The sequence below is a fragment of the Haplochromis burtoni genome, unplaced genomic scaffold (genome assembly GCF_018398535.1).
Source record: "Haplochromis burtoni strain Fernald_Lab_line unplaced genomic scaffold, NCSU_Asbu1 Contig_17, whole genome shotgun sequence".
NCBI classification, from domain to species: Eukaryota; Metazoa; Chordata; class Actinopteri; order Cichliformes; family Cichlidae; genus Haplochromis; species Haplochromis burtoni.
The window spans coordinates 2,280,631-2,301,022 of record NW_024582378.1 but is presented as its reverse complement, the minus strand read 5'-3'; the positions used below and the strand labels follow the sequence as shown (position 1 = coordinate 2,301,022).

The window sequence follows — 20,392 nt, the reverse complement described above, 5'->3', positions numbered from 1 at the left end:
TATTACAGGTTCCCACACGTGTGGGAAATTTGTTTTGTTACAGCAGTGGACAGTGCAAAGTTGCATAGAAAAATTAGAGAAAAAACACTGGAATAATATATCTATGAGATACTGTACACAATAGAATAGAATAAAATAAAATACAATATACAATGGAATAAAATAGAATACAAATGCTATATACAATTGAGTATAATACAACAATGCGAGAAAAAAGTATTGCACTTAGTGTTATTGCTATTACACATGTGTGGATGTGTGTGTTTGATCAGTTGAAGTCTTTGTTGTGAGTCCGACAGCAGTAGGGAGGAAAGGCCTGCGAAATCTCTCCAATCCTTCTCCTCACATAAAAGCCCCGAATTGGTCCATCATACCCTAAAGTATATATAGTACTTTAGTATAGTATCATTTTATCCCAATAGAGCACTTTACTCTCAGCCTGAAGGCTTACTTGTGGTTCCTAGCATTTGTAAAAGTAGAATGGGAGGCATAGTCTTCAGCTGTCAGGCTCCTCTGGTGTGGAAGGAGATCCTAATTTGGATTCTGGAGACAGACACTCTTCACATGGCTTCCTATGTCCCCTGGCCATTCCGCTGCTGCGTGGCATTATCCCTTATCCTGAAAGACTTGGGGTATTGTTATCAGAAGAAAAGTCTGTGAATGCAAGACATGTTTAACTAGACCATTGACAAGTAGCAAGGTCCTGCAAGATATGTCTTCTGGCAAGACAGGAAAGGAAAGGAAAGCAAAGGAAGGGAAAGGAAAGGAGAGGAAGGGAGCTCTTCTACTCCACTGTCACCAAATGCTGCTGAAAAGTTCAAGTTCAAGTTCAGGTTTCAGGTTTTATTGTTATGTCCAGATAAACAGTGTAGCTACATTTACCCATAATGAAATACTTTGGCTCATGCTCCTCAGTTTTGCATGACCATATAGAAAGTGTGCAGTTATATTAAGAAGAAAATAACATGAAAATAGCAGTAATAATAATAATAATAATAATAATAATAATAATAATAATACAAGAGAGAAAAAGTATTAATATTTAGAGTATTTAAGACAAGTTGGTATTTAAAGTTTGTGCAAAAGCATTTACCAGTTGTGCAAAAACTTGTGCAATGAGCATTTAAGTGGCATTTTTTGAAGTGACAGTGTGTAGAGCCCTGTAATTATAGTGAGTGTGTAATGGTGTGTAAAGAGTGTCAGCAGTTCAAAAGCCTGATGGCTTGTGGGTAAAAACTGTTTCTGTGTCTGCTAGTGCAGGTCTGGATGCTTTGTAATATAAAGTAACTCCAGGCAGTTGTTGCAAATTGGAATTTTGGAATTGAAATACATTTGAGGTGAACAGAAATACACTAACCCAAAAGTTTATACCTCCAGTATATGCAGCAATGTGTTTATTAGAGTGGTGAACATTTCGCCTGTGATTTTTCCTGTTTTCTCATTATTTTCCCGCTTCATTTGTAGGCTATAATTAATATAAAACATTTGTAGACAACACAGAAGTTTGTATAAAAAGTAATGTTTTATCGCTATTAGCGGGTTTGTTTATTCATGAGGTATGCAGCAAATGTTTAATTGGTCATATTTCCTTTCTGGTCACCAGAGTGGAGAAATTATTATACAGTAACAGTATAATGTGTCTAAGTACAGGATAGGAAATGTCCCCAGCACTTCACTTTATAAATCAAACCTACATTCTTACTCAAAGAATGTAGGTTTGATTTCTCCAAGCTTTTCTTTTTTCCTCAGGATGATCTTGTCATGGAAAAATCCCAGCAGTGACTGAGCAAAATTCCCTTTTTTTATTAATGTTGTTGTACTTCTCTCCTCTCTCCCTCATGTCATGCAGGGAAGGAATGATAATAAAGACCATGCTGACAGTGAAACAATAATTGGCCCTGAGACTGTACAAACATTTTCCTATCTCCAGTTCTGCACTCAGTGTGATATGTGGCAAATGTTTCCTTTTACTTTTCCTACATATCATTTACAAGGCAGTGAAAGTGAACTAAAACAGCAGAGGTAGTGCTATGTGGTTCAGTATGGCAGAAAATACCTTCTAATGTCTCTGATTAGCTGTATTTGTTATTGTACAGGAACCATTTTATTTTATTTTTTTGTGGTTTATTAGTCCTAAATGCATAAATTCTGTAAATCCTATAAGGTTTAGAGAACTTAAAAAAAAAACTTCAGTTAGTTGCAGATGATAAACTTCAAAAAAAGTTTTCACAAACGTGATTATACATCGTACCTGATTTTTTGATTGAAGTTACCGTAAAGTAATTATTAACCAAACTAAAATATTTTTATTTACTTTGACTTTGTTTTTTAGACTCTTTATTTATTTTTTATGAACTTGCAAAAGGAATGTTTTGTGGTGGTATGGTAAAGATGACACAGGAGATCTAGGGCCGCCACATTTTCACTATAATCCCTTACGGTTGACAAAAGTAGTGCAGTATACCTGCTCAAATTACACTTTGCTCATGTTGTTTGTGAACATAAATAAATAATATTCAGCCTGAGAATATTTTAGCTAATGTCTATAATCTGTTTATTCTACAATGTTGTAATATGATTAATTTTTAAAAATCATTTTATGTTAAAACAAAACAAAACAAACAAAACACACAAATCATTTAAAATAATTCAAATATTTTGGTCAGGTACAAACTATGATTAAATCTCATAGTGCCTTTTTTCGTTCGATGTGACCTTACAAATTTGGGAACACACAATAACACTCCAAAAATTGATTGTACCTGTTAAAATGAGACTTCCACTGTGGATTAATTCCCAACAATTTACGAATGACAATAAAATCAAAGCCTCCGTTACACTTACTACACTAATGTTGCTGTAAGAAGAAAAAAAAAAAGCACACACACACACACACACACACACACACACACACACAAATCAAAAACATAAAAATAAACAAAAAAGTTTTAGGAGAAGGAGAGTGCAGGAAACATGAAAACCATAACATATACTTTAACAAGTAATACTTCTTAATGGCTACATTATAAACTAACTGTAACTGAAAATAAACCTTTTATGTGATACTATAAACGTTCCACTACAGAGCGTTGTTAAATACTGTTATTAATGAAGGTGAGAATAAATTATACAACAAACGTAAAATGAGCACCACAAAAAGACATTCTGACATAGGCTGAGCTTTAAGGAACAACAAAAAACGTAAATAAATGCACATAAATATTAATAAACAAAAATAATTTTACTTTATTAATACATATGAATAAAGTACATCTATATGTAAAAGAAAGTGGTTAAAATGATACTTTTGTCCTTAAAATATTTCTATTTAAAAAACAAAAGCTTCCCTAACAGCGATATTTCGATAAGGTTTATCTTCGTAGGTCTTGTTGTTCGCGCGAGATTTTACGAGAGGATAAGTTGAGGGAACATGGCGACGTCTAATTTGCTAAAGGTAGGATCCACTTCGATTCAATTATTTGTACTCAGCGTCCGTGGAATTGCTTGTCATGTGTGCAGTGTGCTGTGGGCGTTTAGCTCCGGTGTTAACGAACAGCACGCTGCACCCGTTTACGGCCGTCCCGTCGGTGTTTACTTCAGCGTGGAGCAGTTAAGTTGCATCTGGCTAACATTAGCCACTTATCAGTGATTTAGCTGGCTACACAGAAAAGCTACAACACTGCTAAATGTGAAGGGAAACGGCAGATACGGGGGAGCTGCAGAGTCACAGGGATGTATTCTCTAATGAGCCTGCTTTAAAATACGACCACAGTCTGTGTGTGTGTGTGTGTGTGTGCGCGCGCGCGCGCTGGGTGCAGGTATCATATCCTCTACCTGTCAGTGGCTCAGGAATCTGCAGCCAAGCTAAAGGCTGCCTGGAGCTGCTCTGTTTGCTCTGGTGGCTCCTGTAATCTTCAGCTGCTGTTTCGCTAACAAAGCTTCGCTTGTCAGACACCTATGGATGTGAGCAGACACAGGCTAGAGCTGAAGGCTAGGTATAGTTAAGTGACAGAAAGCAGTCTATGCAACAACTGTCTATTCAGTAGGGAAATAACTCAGTGATTCTCAACAGTTACTGTCAGATGAACATTCTTTGACCGAAACAGAATCTGTGTGGATCTTTATTATGAAGGCCTTCACACGCAAGGTTAATGATAGGTGTAAATAATTAAATCTGCTACATGTGACCACTCTGCAGTGAGCTGTTTATGATTATCTGGTCCTTTAGCTTTTTACTTCTTTACCATGGTGCCATGTTTTCTTGCATTTATGAAATGATCTAGTAAAAAGTAAGAAAATTCGTTGTTTTCCTCTTATTTTATTGCCAACAAAAGGTCATCAAAATACAAAATGTGAAAGGTAAAAGGAGAAATGGGACACCAGAGGGTGAAAAAAGCTATGCAGACTATTTTGAGATCAACCTGTGTTTGTGCATATTAATCAAATTAAAAGCAAGAAATAGGCCACATACAGTTGTGTGATAAAGTATTTGGTGATGTCAGCCTGATGGTCTGGGGCTGCTTTGCTGCTTCAGGAAGTTGTACAGGTAGAACCATGAATCCTGCTCTCTACCAGAAAATCCTAAAAGAGAATCACCAGCCATCAGTTTTTGCCCTAAAACTCGAGCTCACTTGGGTTATGCAGCAGGACAATGATCCAAAACATACCAGCAAGTCCACCTCTGAATGGCTCAAAAAAAGAAATAAAATGAAGGTTTTGCAGTGGTCTAAGCAAAGTCCAGACCTAAATCAAATTGAGATGCTTTGAACTCACTTTAAACAGGCCGTTCAAGCTTGAAAACCCCCCAATGCAGCCTAATTAAAACAATTGTTCAAAGAAGTGTGGGAGGAATTCCTCCACAGTAATGTGAAAGACTCATTGCCAGGTATCACAAATGCTTGATTACAGTTTTTGCTGCCAAGCATGGAACAACCAGTTATTAGCTTTAAGAGGCAGTTACTGTTTCATATAGGGCCAGGTAGGTTTTGATCTTATATCAAATATCTTTCTCTAATATTAAATAATAAAAATGTGTTTGATAATTTGAAACATTGATGTGTGACAAATATGCAAAAAAGTAAGAAACTGGAATAGCCTGTATGTACCTACGGTGGTTGGTCCAGCTGTAGGGAAGGCCAAAACTCTTTTGATGATTGCCAGAGAAACCGTGATATACTGGTGATTGATGTCTGCTAATGTCAGAGGCAGATATTTATTTCTTGTCACATCAGTTATTTTTCTTGGTTTCCTTGGCACAAGAGGTTAAAAAAAACAAAACAGTAAAACACTAGCATAGTTGATCAGCCGCATTATTTTAAATATTAGGGTTGTTATGATCCCAGGATTTGTGACCAACTACACTAAAATCATAAAGGTATTTAAACTAGTTTGATGCAGAGAACCCGCACAAGGTAATCAACAAGTAATAAAATGTTATATAGCCACAAATTAAACTGTGCAACTAGATGGTAGTTTTGGTAGTCTAACCTTAGTCTATCTCATTTGCACTATTATCAAGTCATTGTGCAATAATTACCACTCTAAAAACTTGTCATTTTTTATGTATTTTTTGAATGATATATAACAAAAAAGAAACAAAAAAGCTAACACACTGCAGACTGAATCAATATCAGCACTGGCATTAATAATATCAGACATATCAAAAGTCCATCAGCACCGCAGCGCTTCTTGAATGAGTCACTATATGACCCATCAAAATGAAAAACAGCTGAGATTAAATTAAAATCCAAATGCTTTTATTTTGACTTTTTGTACAAATCTTAACACTGTGAATTGAACAAGCATCCAGTCCTTTAAGCTTCCCGGGGTTTCCACTGCAAAACAAGTTCAACACATCTGAGATATCTTTTCCTTATCTGGCTTCACTTCACCTAACATCATCAATCAGGCTGAGTGGTCACACAAATCTGCTTCACAACTCGATAAGTACAGAGTTTATCACTCTAGTTATGAGGTGAAGTTGGCAGCATCTGACCAATCAGAAGAGAGGGGAAGAGCACTGCATGAAAGTCAGTAAAACTGAAAAGCAATATAAGAATAAAGCCGATTTAAGTCAGAGTGTGTAAGTTAACAGACTTCACAGTTTTGTTGTTAAGAAACAGGGAGGATCTGATATGCAGATTTAGCCTACTTGCAGATTTTATATGTGGTACAGAAGTACAAGGTTCAGACTTCCTGTTTTTGGATCATCTATATTAAGGCTTTTTCTGCTTACCAGGGAAAGACAAAGACTCTGTAACTGAAAACTTATTGTCAGGACACTGAGGTCAGAGCAGTTTTCCAGGAATGGTGATAGTGTTTTGCAATTCCTAAATCAGGCTTTATGGTCGGCCCGTGAAGTCATGTTTTATTCTGTGGCTGAGGAGGGGCAGCTTTGTCCATTTTGATAAGTCATCACAAGTGATTGTTCTCTGTGGGGAAGATTCTGCATTTCTGCTTCTCCTCTCACTGCCTCCCATTCCCTTTCATCTGTATTGTCAAAAAGAAACCCCCATCTCAAAATTTTGTCATTGTACAGAGAAAAACAGAAAGCTGAGAAAGTGAAACTTATACATATAAATAATCTTAAATTGCCAGGTGTTTGAAAGCAGATTAATGTTGAGTTGTAGCTCACCCTAAGGTTTTGTTTTAGTGAGTCATATAATTTGACTCTTCTCCTCTCCTGCTTGTTTCCAGAACAAAGGCTCCCTTCAGTTTGAAGATAAATGGGACCTGATGCGGCCCATAGTACTGAAGCTCCTGCGGCAAGAGTCCGTCACCAAACAACAGTGGTTTGACCTGTTCTCGTAAGTTTTCGGTGACTCTACCTCTGCGCTTTCACCTTAGGCTTTGGTTTTTAGATGTGATGATGTGACTCCTTTTTTTGCTTCTACAGAGATGTCCATGCTGTGTGCCTGTGGGACGACAAAGGTCCAGCTAAGATCCACCAGGCCCTCAAAGAGGACATATTAGATTTCATCAAACAAGCACAAGCAGTAAGCTTTTTCTCTTCCAGTTCATTTAAGTTCAGTGTTTCCTACACATACATGTTGCTTGGACAGCATATACAAGCATCTTACCCAACACTCAAGTATATTTTGGGACTTATTTTAGCGTTTTGTAAATGTTTTTGTATCTATCTGAGTAGATGAGAAAGCCTTCCTGTTTAACATCTTTGCATTTTTCTAATATTGTAGTTTTATCTTCCTTTACTGTGGCTATGCGACTAGGAAGAATGGGCAGTTTCCTAGTGATTACACTGAACTTTTCTAGACAGAGGTTGAACGAGCAAATATCCTCGATCCCAGACAATCACTTTTGATCGCAAGGTGATTGCACAGGTTGCCTAAGGGAGGCAACATGTCTTTAAACAGTCACAGTTTGACTTATATTGACTGCAGTCACTCTCACACAGATTGGGAAAGGTTTCTGTGGATGCAGACAGCAACAAATTTGCACTTTTTGTCAATTTGTTACAGTTAATCACTTTATCTTCGTAGACAGATTGCATATAATTGCAAACGTAACCTCATTCAGTCACAGATGAGTAGCAGACCGACTGCATCTTATTGGTGTTTTAACTCCGTTGTGACACACCTAAGATGCTTTGAAGAAGACAACTGACAGCAAATGATCCTTTCTTCAAAGCAACCATTGCAAACCTCTCATCTCAGACCACTGTTTTGTGTGACTGTGACTCTGTGGCCAGTACACCTGTCCATGGTTGTGATTGTTGACATGCTGCCACTGTTGCATCTTTCACGTCCGTCTGCTTGTAGCTAGTCTGATTGCTGTTGTTGGAATAAATGAAGCTAGATATGGAAAAAAATATATTTTATAATTTAAGCTTTCTTTGTTGTACAGCCCCTGTTTCAATGAACAAAATAGATTCATGTCATGAGTTCCTCTTTTGATCATTTTTGCAGCACACATAGACTTTCAGTTATTTGTGAGGTTGCTTCTACTTTACAGTAGCAGAAAAACCTGGTTCCACTGCCTTAGCTGACACTTTCACACAGTCCTCTGAAGATCAACTGCTCCTTTCTTCTCTCAGAAGGGACATTTGGGTTTTGAGAGTCCCCTTTATGCTTAATTGGCAGCATCATCGTCCAACATTAGCCAACTTCCCCTGACAGATGACCCGGTCAGGCCGGACGGCATTCTGCTCTCTAGTACTCAGAGCTTTAAAGTCACGCTGAAATGAGTTCCTCCATCCAGCGTTTAAAGAGTAGGTTTCCCTTTAACAGATTTTTTTTCTCTAATATGGAGTGGCATTTGTAATAAAAATACTTAAAAGATATAAGTATTACAGAACTTTAGTAAAATCTAGCCTAGTCTCAATTTCAAACTGAGATTTATCAACTTGTTCCCCAAAGTTTTGTGTAAGTTCTCCTTTTTTTACCTGTTAGCTGACCGTTTTGGGAACTGCTCCATTAATTGTTGGATGAATGTTATGACAGAGATTTAAAATTATCTGTGTCTGTTTGAATGATAGATACAGGCTATGTTTTTTTTCTCCAGACATTTAAAAAATACTTTCTGTTCTGACATCAGTTTAAATTTCTCATCAGTGTTCGTGCTGATTCTTTAAGGTGTATCTTAATTTTAAATATCGGCTACCAATTTATTTCTGAAGGTGCAAACTGACCCTAACTTGTGTCTCTCTCCTTTTCTTAGCGGGTGCTTAGTCACCAAGATGACACGGCGTTGCTGAAGGCGTACATTGTGGAGTGGAGGAAGTTCTTCACACAGTGTGACATTCTGCCCAAACCTTTCTGCCAGCTGGAGATCACTTTGATGGGTAAGCAAGGAAGCAACAAGAAGTCCAACATGGAGGACAGCATCGTCCGCAAGGTGAGTGGGTTTGTTTGTTTCTGTCTTTTTACTGTGATCCAAAGAAACATTCGTCAGTGTGCATGTTTGTGTTTAACACTTTTTCTCTATGCTCACTGCAGCTCATGCTTGACACATGGAACGAGTCCATTTTCTCCAACATTAAAAACAGGCTACAAGACAGTGCCATGAAGCTCGTCCACGCCGAGAGGCTGGGGGAGGCCTTTGACTCACAGCTGGTCATCGGAGTGCGGGAGTCATACGGTGAGAAAAACTGAGACACACCTGTTTCAAGCCTTTGTTTGGATCCTGCAGGCGACGTCTGAAGGTTCTGTTTGTCCAGTCATAGATCAGAAAGGGTAGAAAATATGACTGCTCGTGAATGACAGCGTAGTAGCTTTTGGTTTCAGCAGCTTGGTATTGAGGCTGAGGCCTCCTGTTCTACATGACAGACATTGTTTATGAATGCACAACAACTGGAGATGGTCTGCTTCACACCTTTTGGACTACTGGAAATACTCTTTGTGTTATACATACTAAAGTCTTGAGCCACCCCTCATTTCTTCGTATTTCTTCGCTTTCTTCGCTTTCTTCGCTCAGAACAATGATCTGAATGCACCAAACATACTAACTCTTTAAGGCGATGTCCACACCTACTCGGGTATTTTTGAAAACGCAGCTTTTTCTATGCGTTTGGGCCTTTGGGCCTTTCGTCCAGATGTAAACAATGTTTTTGCTCACTGAAAACAGATTTTTAAAAACTCCTGCCGGGGTGGAGATTTTCGAAAACTCAGTTTTCAGTTTCTTTCTTTCTTTCTTTCTTTATTGAATAAACTCCGGCCAAGAGGCCAAGTGAGACAAAATCCAAAATACTGTCTTTAGTTATTAACATTTGAAATGATGAAAACACTTGAAAAGTAACACAAAATTAGCTGCCTTTCCAGAAAAACACAAAAACTTTTCAGAAGTACTTAAGGATTTCTGAGTACTAGCCCTACGTCCCGGGGCTAGCGATATCTCCGGTCGGGCGACCAAAATCTATCTCAGCCCCGCCCATCGGGCTAGCAATTTTGCGAGCCCTGAAAATGGAGCGCAGTAGAAAATGTAATTCATCACCATCTGTTAAAAAAAACACAGGACCAGGAAGAGAAAAATATGAAAAACCACAGATATGCAAATCAACAGTCTTGTTATGTCTAGCCTTTGTACTACTTTTTTTTTTTAACCACTTAACACTAACATTTGAGTCACTCAAGCTCAAAAAATTGTATTGTATCTCACTGTGTGATGATTTTTATTGTCCTGAGCAGTAAACCTGTGCTCCAACCCCGACGACAAGCTGCAGATCTACAGGGATAACTTTGAAAAAGCGTATATGGATTCTACTGAGAGGTTTTACAGAACACAAGCACCGGCCTACCTCCAGCAGAACGGCGTCCAAAACTACATGAAATATGTGAGTAACACTCCTGGGCCAGAAAACAGATTTCCCAGTTTCTCTGTTTATTTTAATGGAACTGCTGCTCACTGTTTACTTGCTGGTATAACTACCTTTATTTATCCCATATTTGTGAAATACCAACTATAAACATTTAAAACTTACAGGCTTTTCGTCTTTATATGTTTGCTTTTAGCTTTTTCTAACATGCATAAAAATTGCATATATATGTTTTATTTTCATCAGGCTGATTCGAAGCTGAGGGAAGAGGAGAAACGTGCCCTGCGTTACCTAGAGACGAGACGTGACTGCAACTCTGTACAAGCAGTTAGTATAAGCTCCATTGTTTTAGTTTGAAATTTTGTAAACATGAACATCAATTTCTGTGGTCTCTAAATGTTTATATTCTATTTAATTTTTAAGCTTTTTCTTCTTTTTCAAGTTACAGTAAAAAATATTGTGCCAGTTTCTGCCATATTTCACGATTTTCACCCAGAAATCAAAGACAAAAAGCATCTTTTTAAAATATCCTTGTTTACTTTGTGTGATTAAAAGATTGCAAATAAATATTTAGCGTATGTAGCAGTTCAAGTTCCCTTGAACTGCAGTTTTTACTGTTTTTACAAACTGCTGTTTGTAGTATAGTGAATAATACAGATGTGGCCAGGCGTTCCTTTCACATATTTCCTTTTACTTTAATCTTTGGGTTATTTCACGCAAAGCCTATTTCACGTTTCCTCTTATTATTATTCCTTGATGGGCTTATTCCAAGTTTGGTCTTCTCCTCTTACTCTTGGAAAGACAGTGCTGAAGGATTGTCCCAAAAATGCTGATTTCTGATATCTGCACGTGTGTTGTTTCTGAGTGTTTTTGCCTCTGCTTATCTTTGCAGTTAATGGAGTGTTGCGTCAATGCGCTAGTAACATCGTTCAAGGAGACCATCTTAGCCGAATGTCCGGGCATGATCAAACGAAATGAGACAGAGAGTGAGTACGGCAGGACTGTTCCCACCAAAGGCTCAGCCAGCTCAGGTTTGCACTAGAAAATAGCCTGAACAAATCTCTCTGCATCTGTACAACATCCCTGTGTGGTAGTATGACCAGCCTCGTTAATCTAAAACCAAGTCGGAGGTTTACACAGAAGGCGACGTGTGAGGTGGAAGGTCGTCACGATAGATCCGTCTGTCACAGCACTCCATGTTCTAACTGAGTGTCCTGTGGGATCCAAAGCTTTTACTTGGGGGAGGGGGGGGACTGGTTAAATAGTATACACTAAATTTCATAACGTTAATAACAACAGGTATTCAGTGGAGCATAACTGATTCTCGCGCTGGTTTGAAAACACACAGACTGAGTGCAGGAAGTGCAGAAGTTGTTCAGGTTAAAGTAAAACAAAAATAAGGATTTGAAACTCGTTACTCAGACATGAATTTGTTGTTTGTTTGTTTTTTAATAATAAGAGGCTTTCAAGTCTTGTATCTGTGCCCAAGCTTTGAGACTTATTCATGAGGTTTTATATCACAATAATAATTTTATACATTAAAGGTAGTCTGTGCTCGTTGCCACAGATGCATTTAGTTTTGAATTTGATGTTTTAGCTGCTGGTATCACATCTTGTTCTTTTCTTTTGCTCACATTGCTGTTCACTGTAGATGAACACATCCTGGTGCATTAAACCTACCCAGAGATTATGTAGCATTTTTCTTCCAGACATTTTGCACGATTTCAATGTAAATGACCAATATGGAAAATCTTAAGAACACATAAAAGTTTGTATTGGAGAATTGTTTCGTGATTAAGACCTCTGTCAAGTTTCTGGGCTGCATTAACCACCCATCCGTATTATTAATGCATCTGTGTGTGTGTGGTTTAATTCATGAAATTGACAAAGGCCTTCCACAATAATGGATTTTAAAGTAGCTCATCTTCTGCTCGTGTTATAATGTAGCTACAAAATGAACATTAGAGACATGTCACTAGTACAGAAATGCACATTTAGGGATTTAGTTCAGTCTTAATTTTTTAAGTTGTATTGATTCTGGTAAAGACTGGGGCATCACAGAGTTATTTCTTGCAGTATATCATCTGTTTTAGGGTCTCTCTGCAGCAATAACACTGCCCACCTCCTTTCTGTTGACTGCTCCATAACTCTGAGTCATAGTCTTTCTAAAAAGCAAGGATGATGCCTTTGCTTTCACCACAGAGTTGCACCTGATGTTTTCTCTCATGGACAAAGTGCCCAACGGCATCGAGCCCATGCTGAAGGACCTGGAGGAGCACATCATGAGTGCTGGGCTGGCCGATATGGTAGCGTCGGCGGAGACGATCACCTCTGTGAGTGTCGCACAGACAAACATGCCAAACTGGTGATGGTGGGAGGTTAGCCAGAATAGACTGCAGGTTATTACAGTTTGTATTAACATCGAGATGCGTTTCAATGACAGCAGTAAATGCTGAGATGCCGTCATTCTTATTAATCAAAACGCCAGCTTGATAATGATCCAGAGAGAGATCGTTGGGGTTGGGAAAGGAAATGGGTGTGCAGCAGATGAGTTAATCTTATGCATGAAGACTAAACGTCCATCCATCAATTTTCTTCCGCTTATCCTTGTCAGGGTTGCTGGGGGGGCAGCCTATCCCAGCTACCATAGGTCGAGAGGCAGGGTACACCCTGGACAGGTTGCCAGTCTGTCGCAGGGCTAACACAGAACATGTTAGATTTTTATTTTTTGTTTTTTTTAATATTGCAAAACATTTTCCTCACTTTACACCTCCACACTTCTGTTTAAGCTGAAAAATTCTCATCTCACACTCAGTCCTTTTTATGCTAATAAATTAATTTAGAAATTTAGATGTGGTACACCAAATCTACACAAATCCTTGGACTCCTTAGATACCCCATTGGAGGGTATTGTTGTCACCCTGCCAGGAGGCCAAGTGGGCACCATGGACATCGAAGTTTGTGAATGCGATAACTCGAGACTGAAGCGATGTAGGAATTTAAAACTGATACCATAGGTGTATCTACTAAAAACTTCAGACGAGTTTGAACTTGACCTCAAGTCCAGAGGTAAAGTTTCTAAAAATCTTGTGGATGCAATATTCACCTGGAATTTTGAAAGAAAAAAATCTCGAAGGCTGAGGGGTACCACTGGCCTCAAAGTGTATGTCCCTTCTCTTTTAAGAAACACTATAAGGGTGTTGTCAGGGAGTAAGTTTATTGCTTTCTACATAATTTGTGCAGTGTGAAAATGAACCAGATGGGGGGGCTTTTATAAATGTTTTTAATTTTAAGAATAGTGCATTTGTACCTGTTTGTAACTGGTATTACAGGTTGTCCTTGTGGTCCTTATGGTCCCTTTTTTAACGGTTTAGATTTTTAATGCTTAAATTGTAAAATTTAAGGCCTGTAGATAAAATTTCAACGTACTGTAAGTTTGTGGACCTTGAGCTTAGTTAATGTAAATCTGAACTTTTATCCTGATCTCAGTGAGTGGTTGCACCATCGGGTCTTTGTTGCAGGACTCGGAGAAATACGTGGAGCAGCTGCTCACCCTGTTTAACCGCTTCAGTCGACTGGTGAAAGAGGCCTTTCAGGATGATCCACGCTTCCTGACTGCTAGAGACAAAGTGAGTCACACTTCTAAGTTCCATTGTAACTGTAGGATGCCTGTCTTAGAATATCCTCAGAACTTTTTTTCAATCCTCTTTGCAGGCCTATAAAGCGGTTGTGAATGATGCCACGATATTTAAATTAGAGCTTCCCATGAAACAGAAAGGGTAAGAGAGCTGCCTGCATGAACTTCAGCTCCGAATGATAAAAGCAGCCTGACAGCTTGATTGCACTCGTCTCTCCTCACCTGCGTTTACAGGGTAGGGTTGAAAACTCAGCCTGAGTCCAAGTGTCCAGAGCTGCTAGCCAACTACTGTGACATGCTCCTGAGGAAGACTCCACTCAGCAAGAAGCTCACCTCTGAAGAGATCGAGGCCAAGCTCAAGGAAGTGGTAAGTTTAGTGTTCTTGTAAGTTTTTAAAATGGCGTTCCTGCATCTGACATTGATCTACTGTTAGTTATTGCTCTGGAAGTCTTGAGAGAACATGCAGGAAGAACATGAAACAGGCAAGCTCTGACTTTATTGGAACGTTAAGAAGTAAAGAGCAATAACCTCAACAAATTTGTGCCAACTCAGAAAAATATTCATAAGTGTTTGAATTCTCAAGAAACTGCAACAAACACCAAAAGTCGCTGCTGAGTCCTTTCCAACCGGTGTTTATTTAAATTTATTTATCGGTTTTCCTGCAGCTTTTAGTCCTGAAGTATGTCCAGAACAAAGATGTTTTCATGCGCTACCACAAAGCCCACCTGACCCGTCGGCTCATCCTGGACATCTCAGCCGACAGCGAGATAGAGGAGAACATGGTGGAGTGGCTCAGGGTAGGAGCTAACGGGGAACATTTACTTTCTATTTTTCCTTCTATGAAGCTCACCTTACTCTGTTTACTAAATGTTTTCATCAGTGAGACATCTGGGGCTGTCTCCTTTTCATTTATCATCACAAGTATCACCGACAGAACATCATAATGAGAAACTGCTCGCAAATTAACACAGACACGATTAGCAACACGATTAATTGATTCATCTTTACTGTGATGTCATTTGTCCAAACAGGAAGTAGGAATGCCAGCTGACTATGTCAACAAGCTAGCGAGGATGTTCCAAGACATCAAGGTGTCGGAGGACCTCAACCAGTCCTTCAAAGAAATGCATAAACATAACAAGCTTGCTTTACCAGGTAAAGTCAGAAAATGTTTTGTTTAATAAAATGATGACAGAGTTTGATAGTTTGGGGAAGCAAGTACATTTTACTTTCTTGCTTTTCTCCACTGAGATGAGCAGATTGATGTCACTCATGTATAATCTAAACACAAAGACTAATGAGCAGTAGATTAGCTTAGCATAGAGGCTGGAAATGGGGGAAACGGCTAACCCCTACGACTTTGTCTTCTGGGTAGAATAAAAAAGTAACATAACATGTAAATTACTGGGAGGAGACACAACCCCAAAGGGGATTTCCCTTACAGTTCAATACACTGCAATCTACATCCTCCACGAGAACAGTGAGCACAGTGTTCAAAATAGACAGACATCAAATACTGTTTTAACATTAGATAACACAAAAGCCTAAAGACTTTCTTTATGCTAAGCTAACTAGTAGCTGGTTTCAGCCAGCAAGGTGCAGTAATGTGTACTTTTGACTGGGATGTGCTATTACTTTAAACTGTTGGTTTACATGTTGGTGCGCTCCCTTGCAGCTGACTCGGTCAACATAAAGATCCTGAATGCTGGAGCGTGGTCGAGGAGCAGCGAGAAGGTTTTTGTGTCTCTCCCTACGGAGCTGGAGGATTTGATACCTGAGGTAGAAGACTTCTATAAGAAGAACCACAGTGGCAGGAAGCTTCACTGGCATCACCTCATGTCCAACGGCATCGTGAGTCTAACGTGTCTGCACAGGAACTCACAAAAGCAACTTAACTGTGAAATTGCACCATTCCAGTTACTGTAATGGCCAAAGCAGTTTACTGGAAAACTTTCACTGGTGCAGCTTTGCATATTTCACAGATTAGAATAATCCTTTTTTATCTAATACTGAGCTCAGCAGCTTCTCCACTTCTCCACTGTCTGAAATAAGCTAATCAGCTCCTGTCCCTTCAAACCAGCATCCTTCTGATTATTTGCCCAAGGTTAGAAAAGCATGTGTGTGTCTGAGGTGACCACATTAGCATATTAATTCTGTATTGAACATTTTCCAGGCAGTTCCTTCAAACTTTTTACAAAGGAGAGTTTCGACCGTGCACATGTACTCCTCCCGTGATCTATTATTTCTTTATTGTTTGAACTTAGTAATCAAACTAAATAAAATGTACTTCACTTCTCCAGATAACGTTTAAGAACGAGGTGGGCCAGTATGACCTGGAGGTGACCACATTCCAGCTGGCGGTGCTGTTTGCCTGGAACCAGCGACCGAGGGAGCGGATCAGCTTTGAAAACCTCAAATTAGCCACTGAGCTGCCCGATGCAGAGCTGCGGCGCACTCTCTGGGTAAACAACGAGGACAAAAGTGCCTGTGAACTGTAGATGACTGTCTCTATCACGTCTTAGACAAACAAGTTTGTTCTTTTGTTTGATTAATACAAGATTTTCTGTTTCCCTCCTTAAACCTCTCTGTTCGCCCAGTCTCTGGTAGCGTTTCCCAAACTCAAGAGGCAGGTGTTGCTCTATGACCCGGCAGTGTCTTCGCCAAAAGACTTTGCAGAAGGAACGTTATTCTATGTCAACCAGGAATTTTCTCTCATGTAAGTGATCACGTTCACCCTGTTCCCTCCTCCTCCTCCTTCTCCTTCTTCTTCTCCTTCTTCTCCTTCTTCTCCTTCTTCTCCTTCTTCTTCTTCTTCTTCTTCTTCTTCACAACTTTGCCTCTTTAGTTCTTTCTGTGACGTTTTAATACACAGTCTGGTCTTAGTGAGGAAGAAATATAATTTTGCACACTCTGTTGTTTCCAAATGACTCATAAAATCCATTACATAACTTTTGAGTGTTTGGAAGTTTAGCTCTGTGCATGTGTTTCCGCTTTTACCACATTTATAGCATCAGATGTACTTGAGGGACACTAGAGATGCTGAGAGGTTATTGAATGAAATTATCATATTCCAAAAATAAGAACATTTCAGATTCAAAATCACTTCATTCTCTTTTTAATTTGAAAACACTTTTGTTTTTAAGAACAGGATCTTAGATGTGCTTTAAATGTGGAGCCCTATGCAAAAATCTTGAGGCTCCCTTAATTTTTTATGAAGTTTTTCTACGAACGCAAGAAATTGTTGCAGTGATAAATGAGAATGCATTATATAAACGAGAAAAAGAGTTTTTGTCTAATAACATTTTTATGATTTGAAACTAGTAATAATAAGTAATATAAAAATATATCCAAATGTAATACAAATAATATTATTATAAATAAAAACCTATTAAATAAATAATAGCTTAGGTAAGCAGGGTTAGACAACTAGCAGCTTCTTCCAGGCCTCTCTGCGTCACTGCTGTTAGTGCAAACAGACCAGTGATGATGGTGTTAATAGTTGGTGATTAAATGGTCACACTGCAGACCAGATATCTTAGTTGAGACCACAGGTCCATATGCTGACCCAGGGCATTTCTTTTTCAAATTCAACTTTACAGAAAAAATTCCAAGGTTCAGAAAAGGGGGAAGATCAACCTGATCGGTCGGCTGCAGCTCACCACGGAGCGAATGAGAGAGGAGGAGAACGAGGGCATCGTCCAGCTCAGGATACTAAGAACACAGGTACAGAGATGAGCTCGCAGCATGCAGGTGGAGAGGCTGGTGCATCTTCAATTGTTTTGAACTTCACCTACTGTGAATAAAGAGCCTCACAGTGCAGTTTCTTGACCTGCTTTGTTATTTTTCCACCCTCTTCTTTTCCTTTTCTCACGTCCAGGAGGCCATCATCCAAATAATGAAGATGAGGAAGCGCATCAACAACGCTCAGCTGCAGACGGAGCTGGTGGAAATCCTAAAGAACATGTTTTTACCACAGAAGAAGATGATCAAGGAGCAGATTGAGTGGCTGATAGACCATAAGTACATAAAGCGGGATGAGACGGATATAAACACCTTCATCTACATGGCATAGCAGAGCACATTAGGACGACTTGTTCTGACTTTGGTTTCAGTGGATCAGGCCTGATGGACACTAGAATACTTCCAGGCTCCCCGTCCTTTATTTAAAAAAACAAAAAATCCTGTGCAGGGAGGCATGAATTTTAAGACTGAGTCCTATTTAAAAAAAAAATTCAACTTCCTGCCTTAAAGTTGTACAGACATAAAAAAAACAAAGACCAGTTGCAGTGGGAGTCTGCACCAAGTGATCATAAGTATTTTTAGTTACGGCAGGGTTCCTCTGCCGTCCAGATGAGGCTGTTAATCTTTAATGGTCTGCTTGTGATGCAGTGGTGCATCATCGGGGCAGCCACTATAACACTCCTGCTCAGTGCTTGCACACTTCTGAAGGCATGCTGACAGGAAACGGCTGAGGAACTCAAAATACCTGCAGTCCACTTTTAATCCATGCCAAATCCACATCATCTGAACGTTGAATAAAGTGCCGCCCGCGTCCCTCGAAGGCTGCTATAACCTGTTTATGGTGGCGGCTCTCTGCAGTTAAAGTGATCAAACACTTAATCTGGACTTTGTGTGAATAAATAAACAAAACAAGATAAGCACTTCACAGTTTGCAGGACTGAACCAGACAACAATCTAAAGCCAGCTCCAGACTCCCTCAAGCCTCTGGCCCTGGGTAAAAAGTTAGAATCCGAGTCCCTGCGACCAAATGTACCCAGGAACAGAGGTGGGGGTGCTGCAGTGACGCCAGGAAGCCTGGGAGAGGAGGCTGAGGTCAGTATTACACATGGTTAAAAACTACAATTCAAAGCTATAAGAAAGTGTACTGTGAGATGTGAATAATGAAATGATGAAATAAAGAGCACCTTATTATAAAACAACATGTAGGCTTGTCTTTCATCACATGAACAGTTTAGGTGATTTCTTTTTTTTTAAAAGGAAGCCCTAACAATCCTCTTAATTGCCCTCAATTGAGGTATATTTGGAGTCATTTACAAGCCTGTTTCCAGGCAGAGCTAAGAGCGGTGTACGCTTCCTTCACTCAAATATTTTGTTCATAGAAGCTTTAAAGAGGTTGAAGCTCCAGCAACTCTAAACTAGGATAAAAAAACAGCTTTATTAGTTGATCAGCACCACAAGCCAAAACGCGTTAGTCAAGTAATAAAGCTGCTGTTTATACTGCAAGTGTTGCTAGAGCCTCGACCTCTTCAGACCCTTGGTTCTTCTAAACGAACCTAGGAAGTAGGTGAAGTTATGCTAGAAACCTCCATTCTGTGTCAAGAGGCTATCAATGAATCATTTTTCCCAAAGCTACACCTTGTAACCAAGCAGGAAGAGACTGTGGAGAATGCAGTGTAGGTTTATAATAGACTGCCAGTTGTTTTGTTTTCACACAAAGTGTCTCTTATAATTTGGCACTACAGCAAGTTTACTTTAGCCCAGAGGTACCCAGACTTTCCTGGGATCAGTTGCTAGTTTGGAATAAAACAAGAAGCCCACTGTTTAAAAATGTGCTCATTGGAAGCATCACAAAGAAGGACGATGAGCCAGTCGCGGTGCCGTGCTCCTCGGTTTCTCCGTCAGATTCTCTCCTCAGTTGTCACCACTGGTTTTCAGTCATACATGTACTCCTTTTCGAATTTTAGCCATGTACAAGTAATCCCTGTGAGCTGAAAGCTCAAGATTCAGACTCCTTGAAACACCCATGGTATGATCATCTCAGGTATACGGCTCTGGATGTGAGCACAAAAACCCCACCTACCCCCTGTGTCAGACAGAGTGGAACTGATGGATGGATCAAGCATGAACCAAGTAAAACTTATTTTGAACCATTAATCATGAAAGGCTTCCTTCAGCCTCCATTTATAGGCCAGGAGGGCTGTTGCAGTTTCTTGTGTTAATAAACACGCAAGGTTCGCCTATCGGATAACACTCTGGTATGGTAGTTAATTTAATAGTGAGTAAATCTAACATGTTACAGCTAAGTGCTGCTATAATGAGTACAACTTTGAGCTCATCTAAAATGTTCTTTTTTTTATTATTATTATTATTATTAATTTGCAGGACCGTGGTCCAAAACCAACAATAAATACTGATGCAAGGTGAAAAGTTATTAAGCGACCAAAATACATCATCTTTATGAACTTTAGTAATAATTATATCAGTTGTGTTGTAAAAGTACCCTCTTGTAGTCCAGGGCCAATCAGAGGTTTTTGTGCCTATACGTCATGCTGATTTTAACATACACTATTTAGACAAAAGTATTTATCTCTTTGAATTGCTGCAGGTGCACCTTTCCATGCAGTCTCCCTTTACAAACATTTGTGAATGAACAGGTTGTTGTGGTGTGGTGCTGTAATAGGATGCAATCATTGCAACAAGTCCTCCCTCTGAGATATTACAGTATTTAAGTAGCCTTATTGCAA

The 20,392-nt window shown here is 39.3% G+C and overlaps 1 protein-coding gene across 2 annotated transcripts; it reads left to right on the top strand.

The window, feature by feature from the left end:
* Nucleotides 1-3,375: 3,375 nt before the first annotated feature.
* cul5b (cullin 5b) lies at nt 3,376-19,789 on the top strand. 2 transcript variants are annotated; one of them, XM_005916048.3, is made up of 19 exons: nt 3,376-3,454; nt 6,697-6,806; nt 6,896-6,995; nt 8,677-8,853; nt 8,955-9,096; nt 10,143-10,288; nt 10,517-10,597; nt 11,163-11,301; nt 12,473-12,603; nt 13,792-13,899; nt 13,985-14,049; nt 14,142-14,274; nt 14,573-14,704; nt 14,939-15,062; nt 15,583-15,758; nt 16,208-16,369; nt 16,505-16,623; nt 17,507-17,630; nt 17,785-19,789. In XM_005916048.3, the coding sequence occupies exons 1-19, from the start codon at nt 3,431-3,433 to the stop codon at nt 17,977-17,979; spliced, it is 2,388 nt and encodes a 795-aa protein (XP_005916110.1). In that variant the 5' UTR covers nt 3,376-3,430; the 3' UTR covers nt 17,980-19,789. The 2 variants fall into 2 exon arrangements, with proteins under 2 accessions (XP_005916110.1, XP_005916111.1); XM_005916049.3 differs by having other exon boundaries at nt 11,163-11,256; nt 17,785-19,788.
* The last annotated feature ends 603 nt before the right edge of the window (nt 19,790-20,392 follow it).

What these genes read in the sequence shown, in the direction of transcription:
- cul5b (XM_005916048.3), top strand. Translation starts at nt 3,431, where the DNA reads ATGGCGACGTCTAATTTGCTAAAG. An exon ending in TCATCAAACAAGCACAAGCA is followed by an intron (nt 6,996 to 8,676) that starts GTAAGCTTTTTC and finishes TCCTTTTCTTAG; the next exon opens with CGGGTGCTTAGTCACCAAGA. An exon ending in CTTCCCATGAAACAGAAAGG is followed by an intron (nt 14,050 to 14,141) that starts GTAAGAGAGCTG and finishes CTGCGTTTACAG; the next exon opens with GGTAGGGTTGAAAACTCAGC.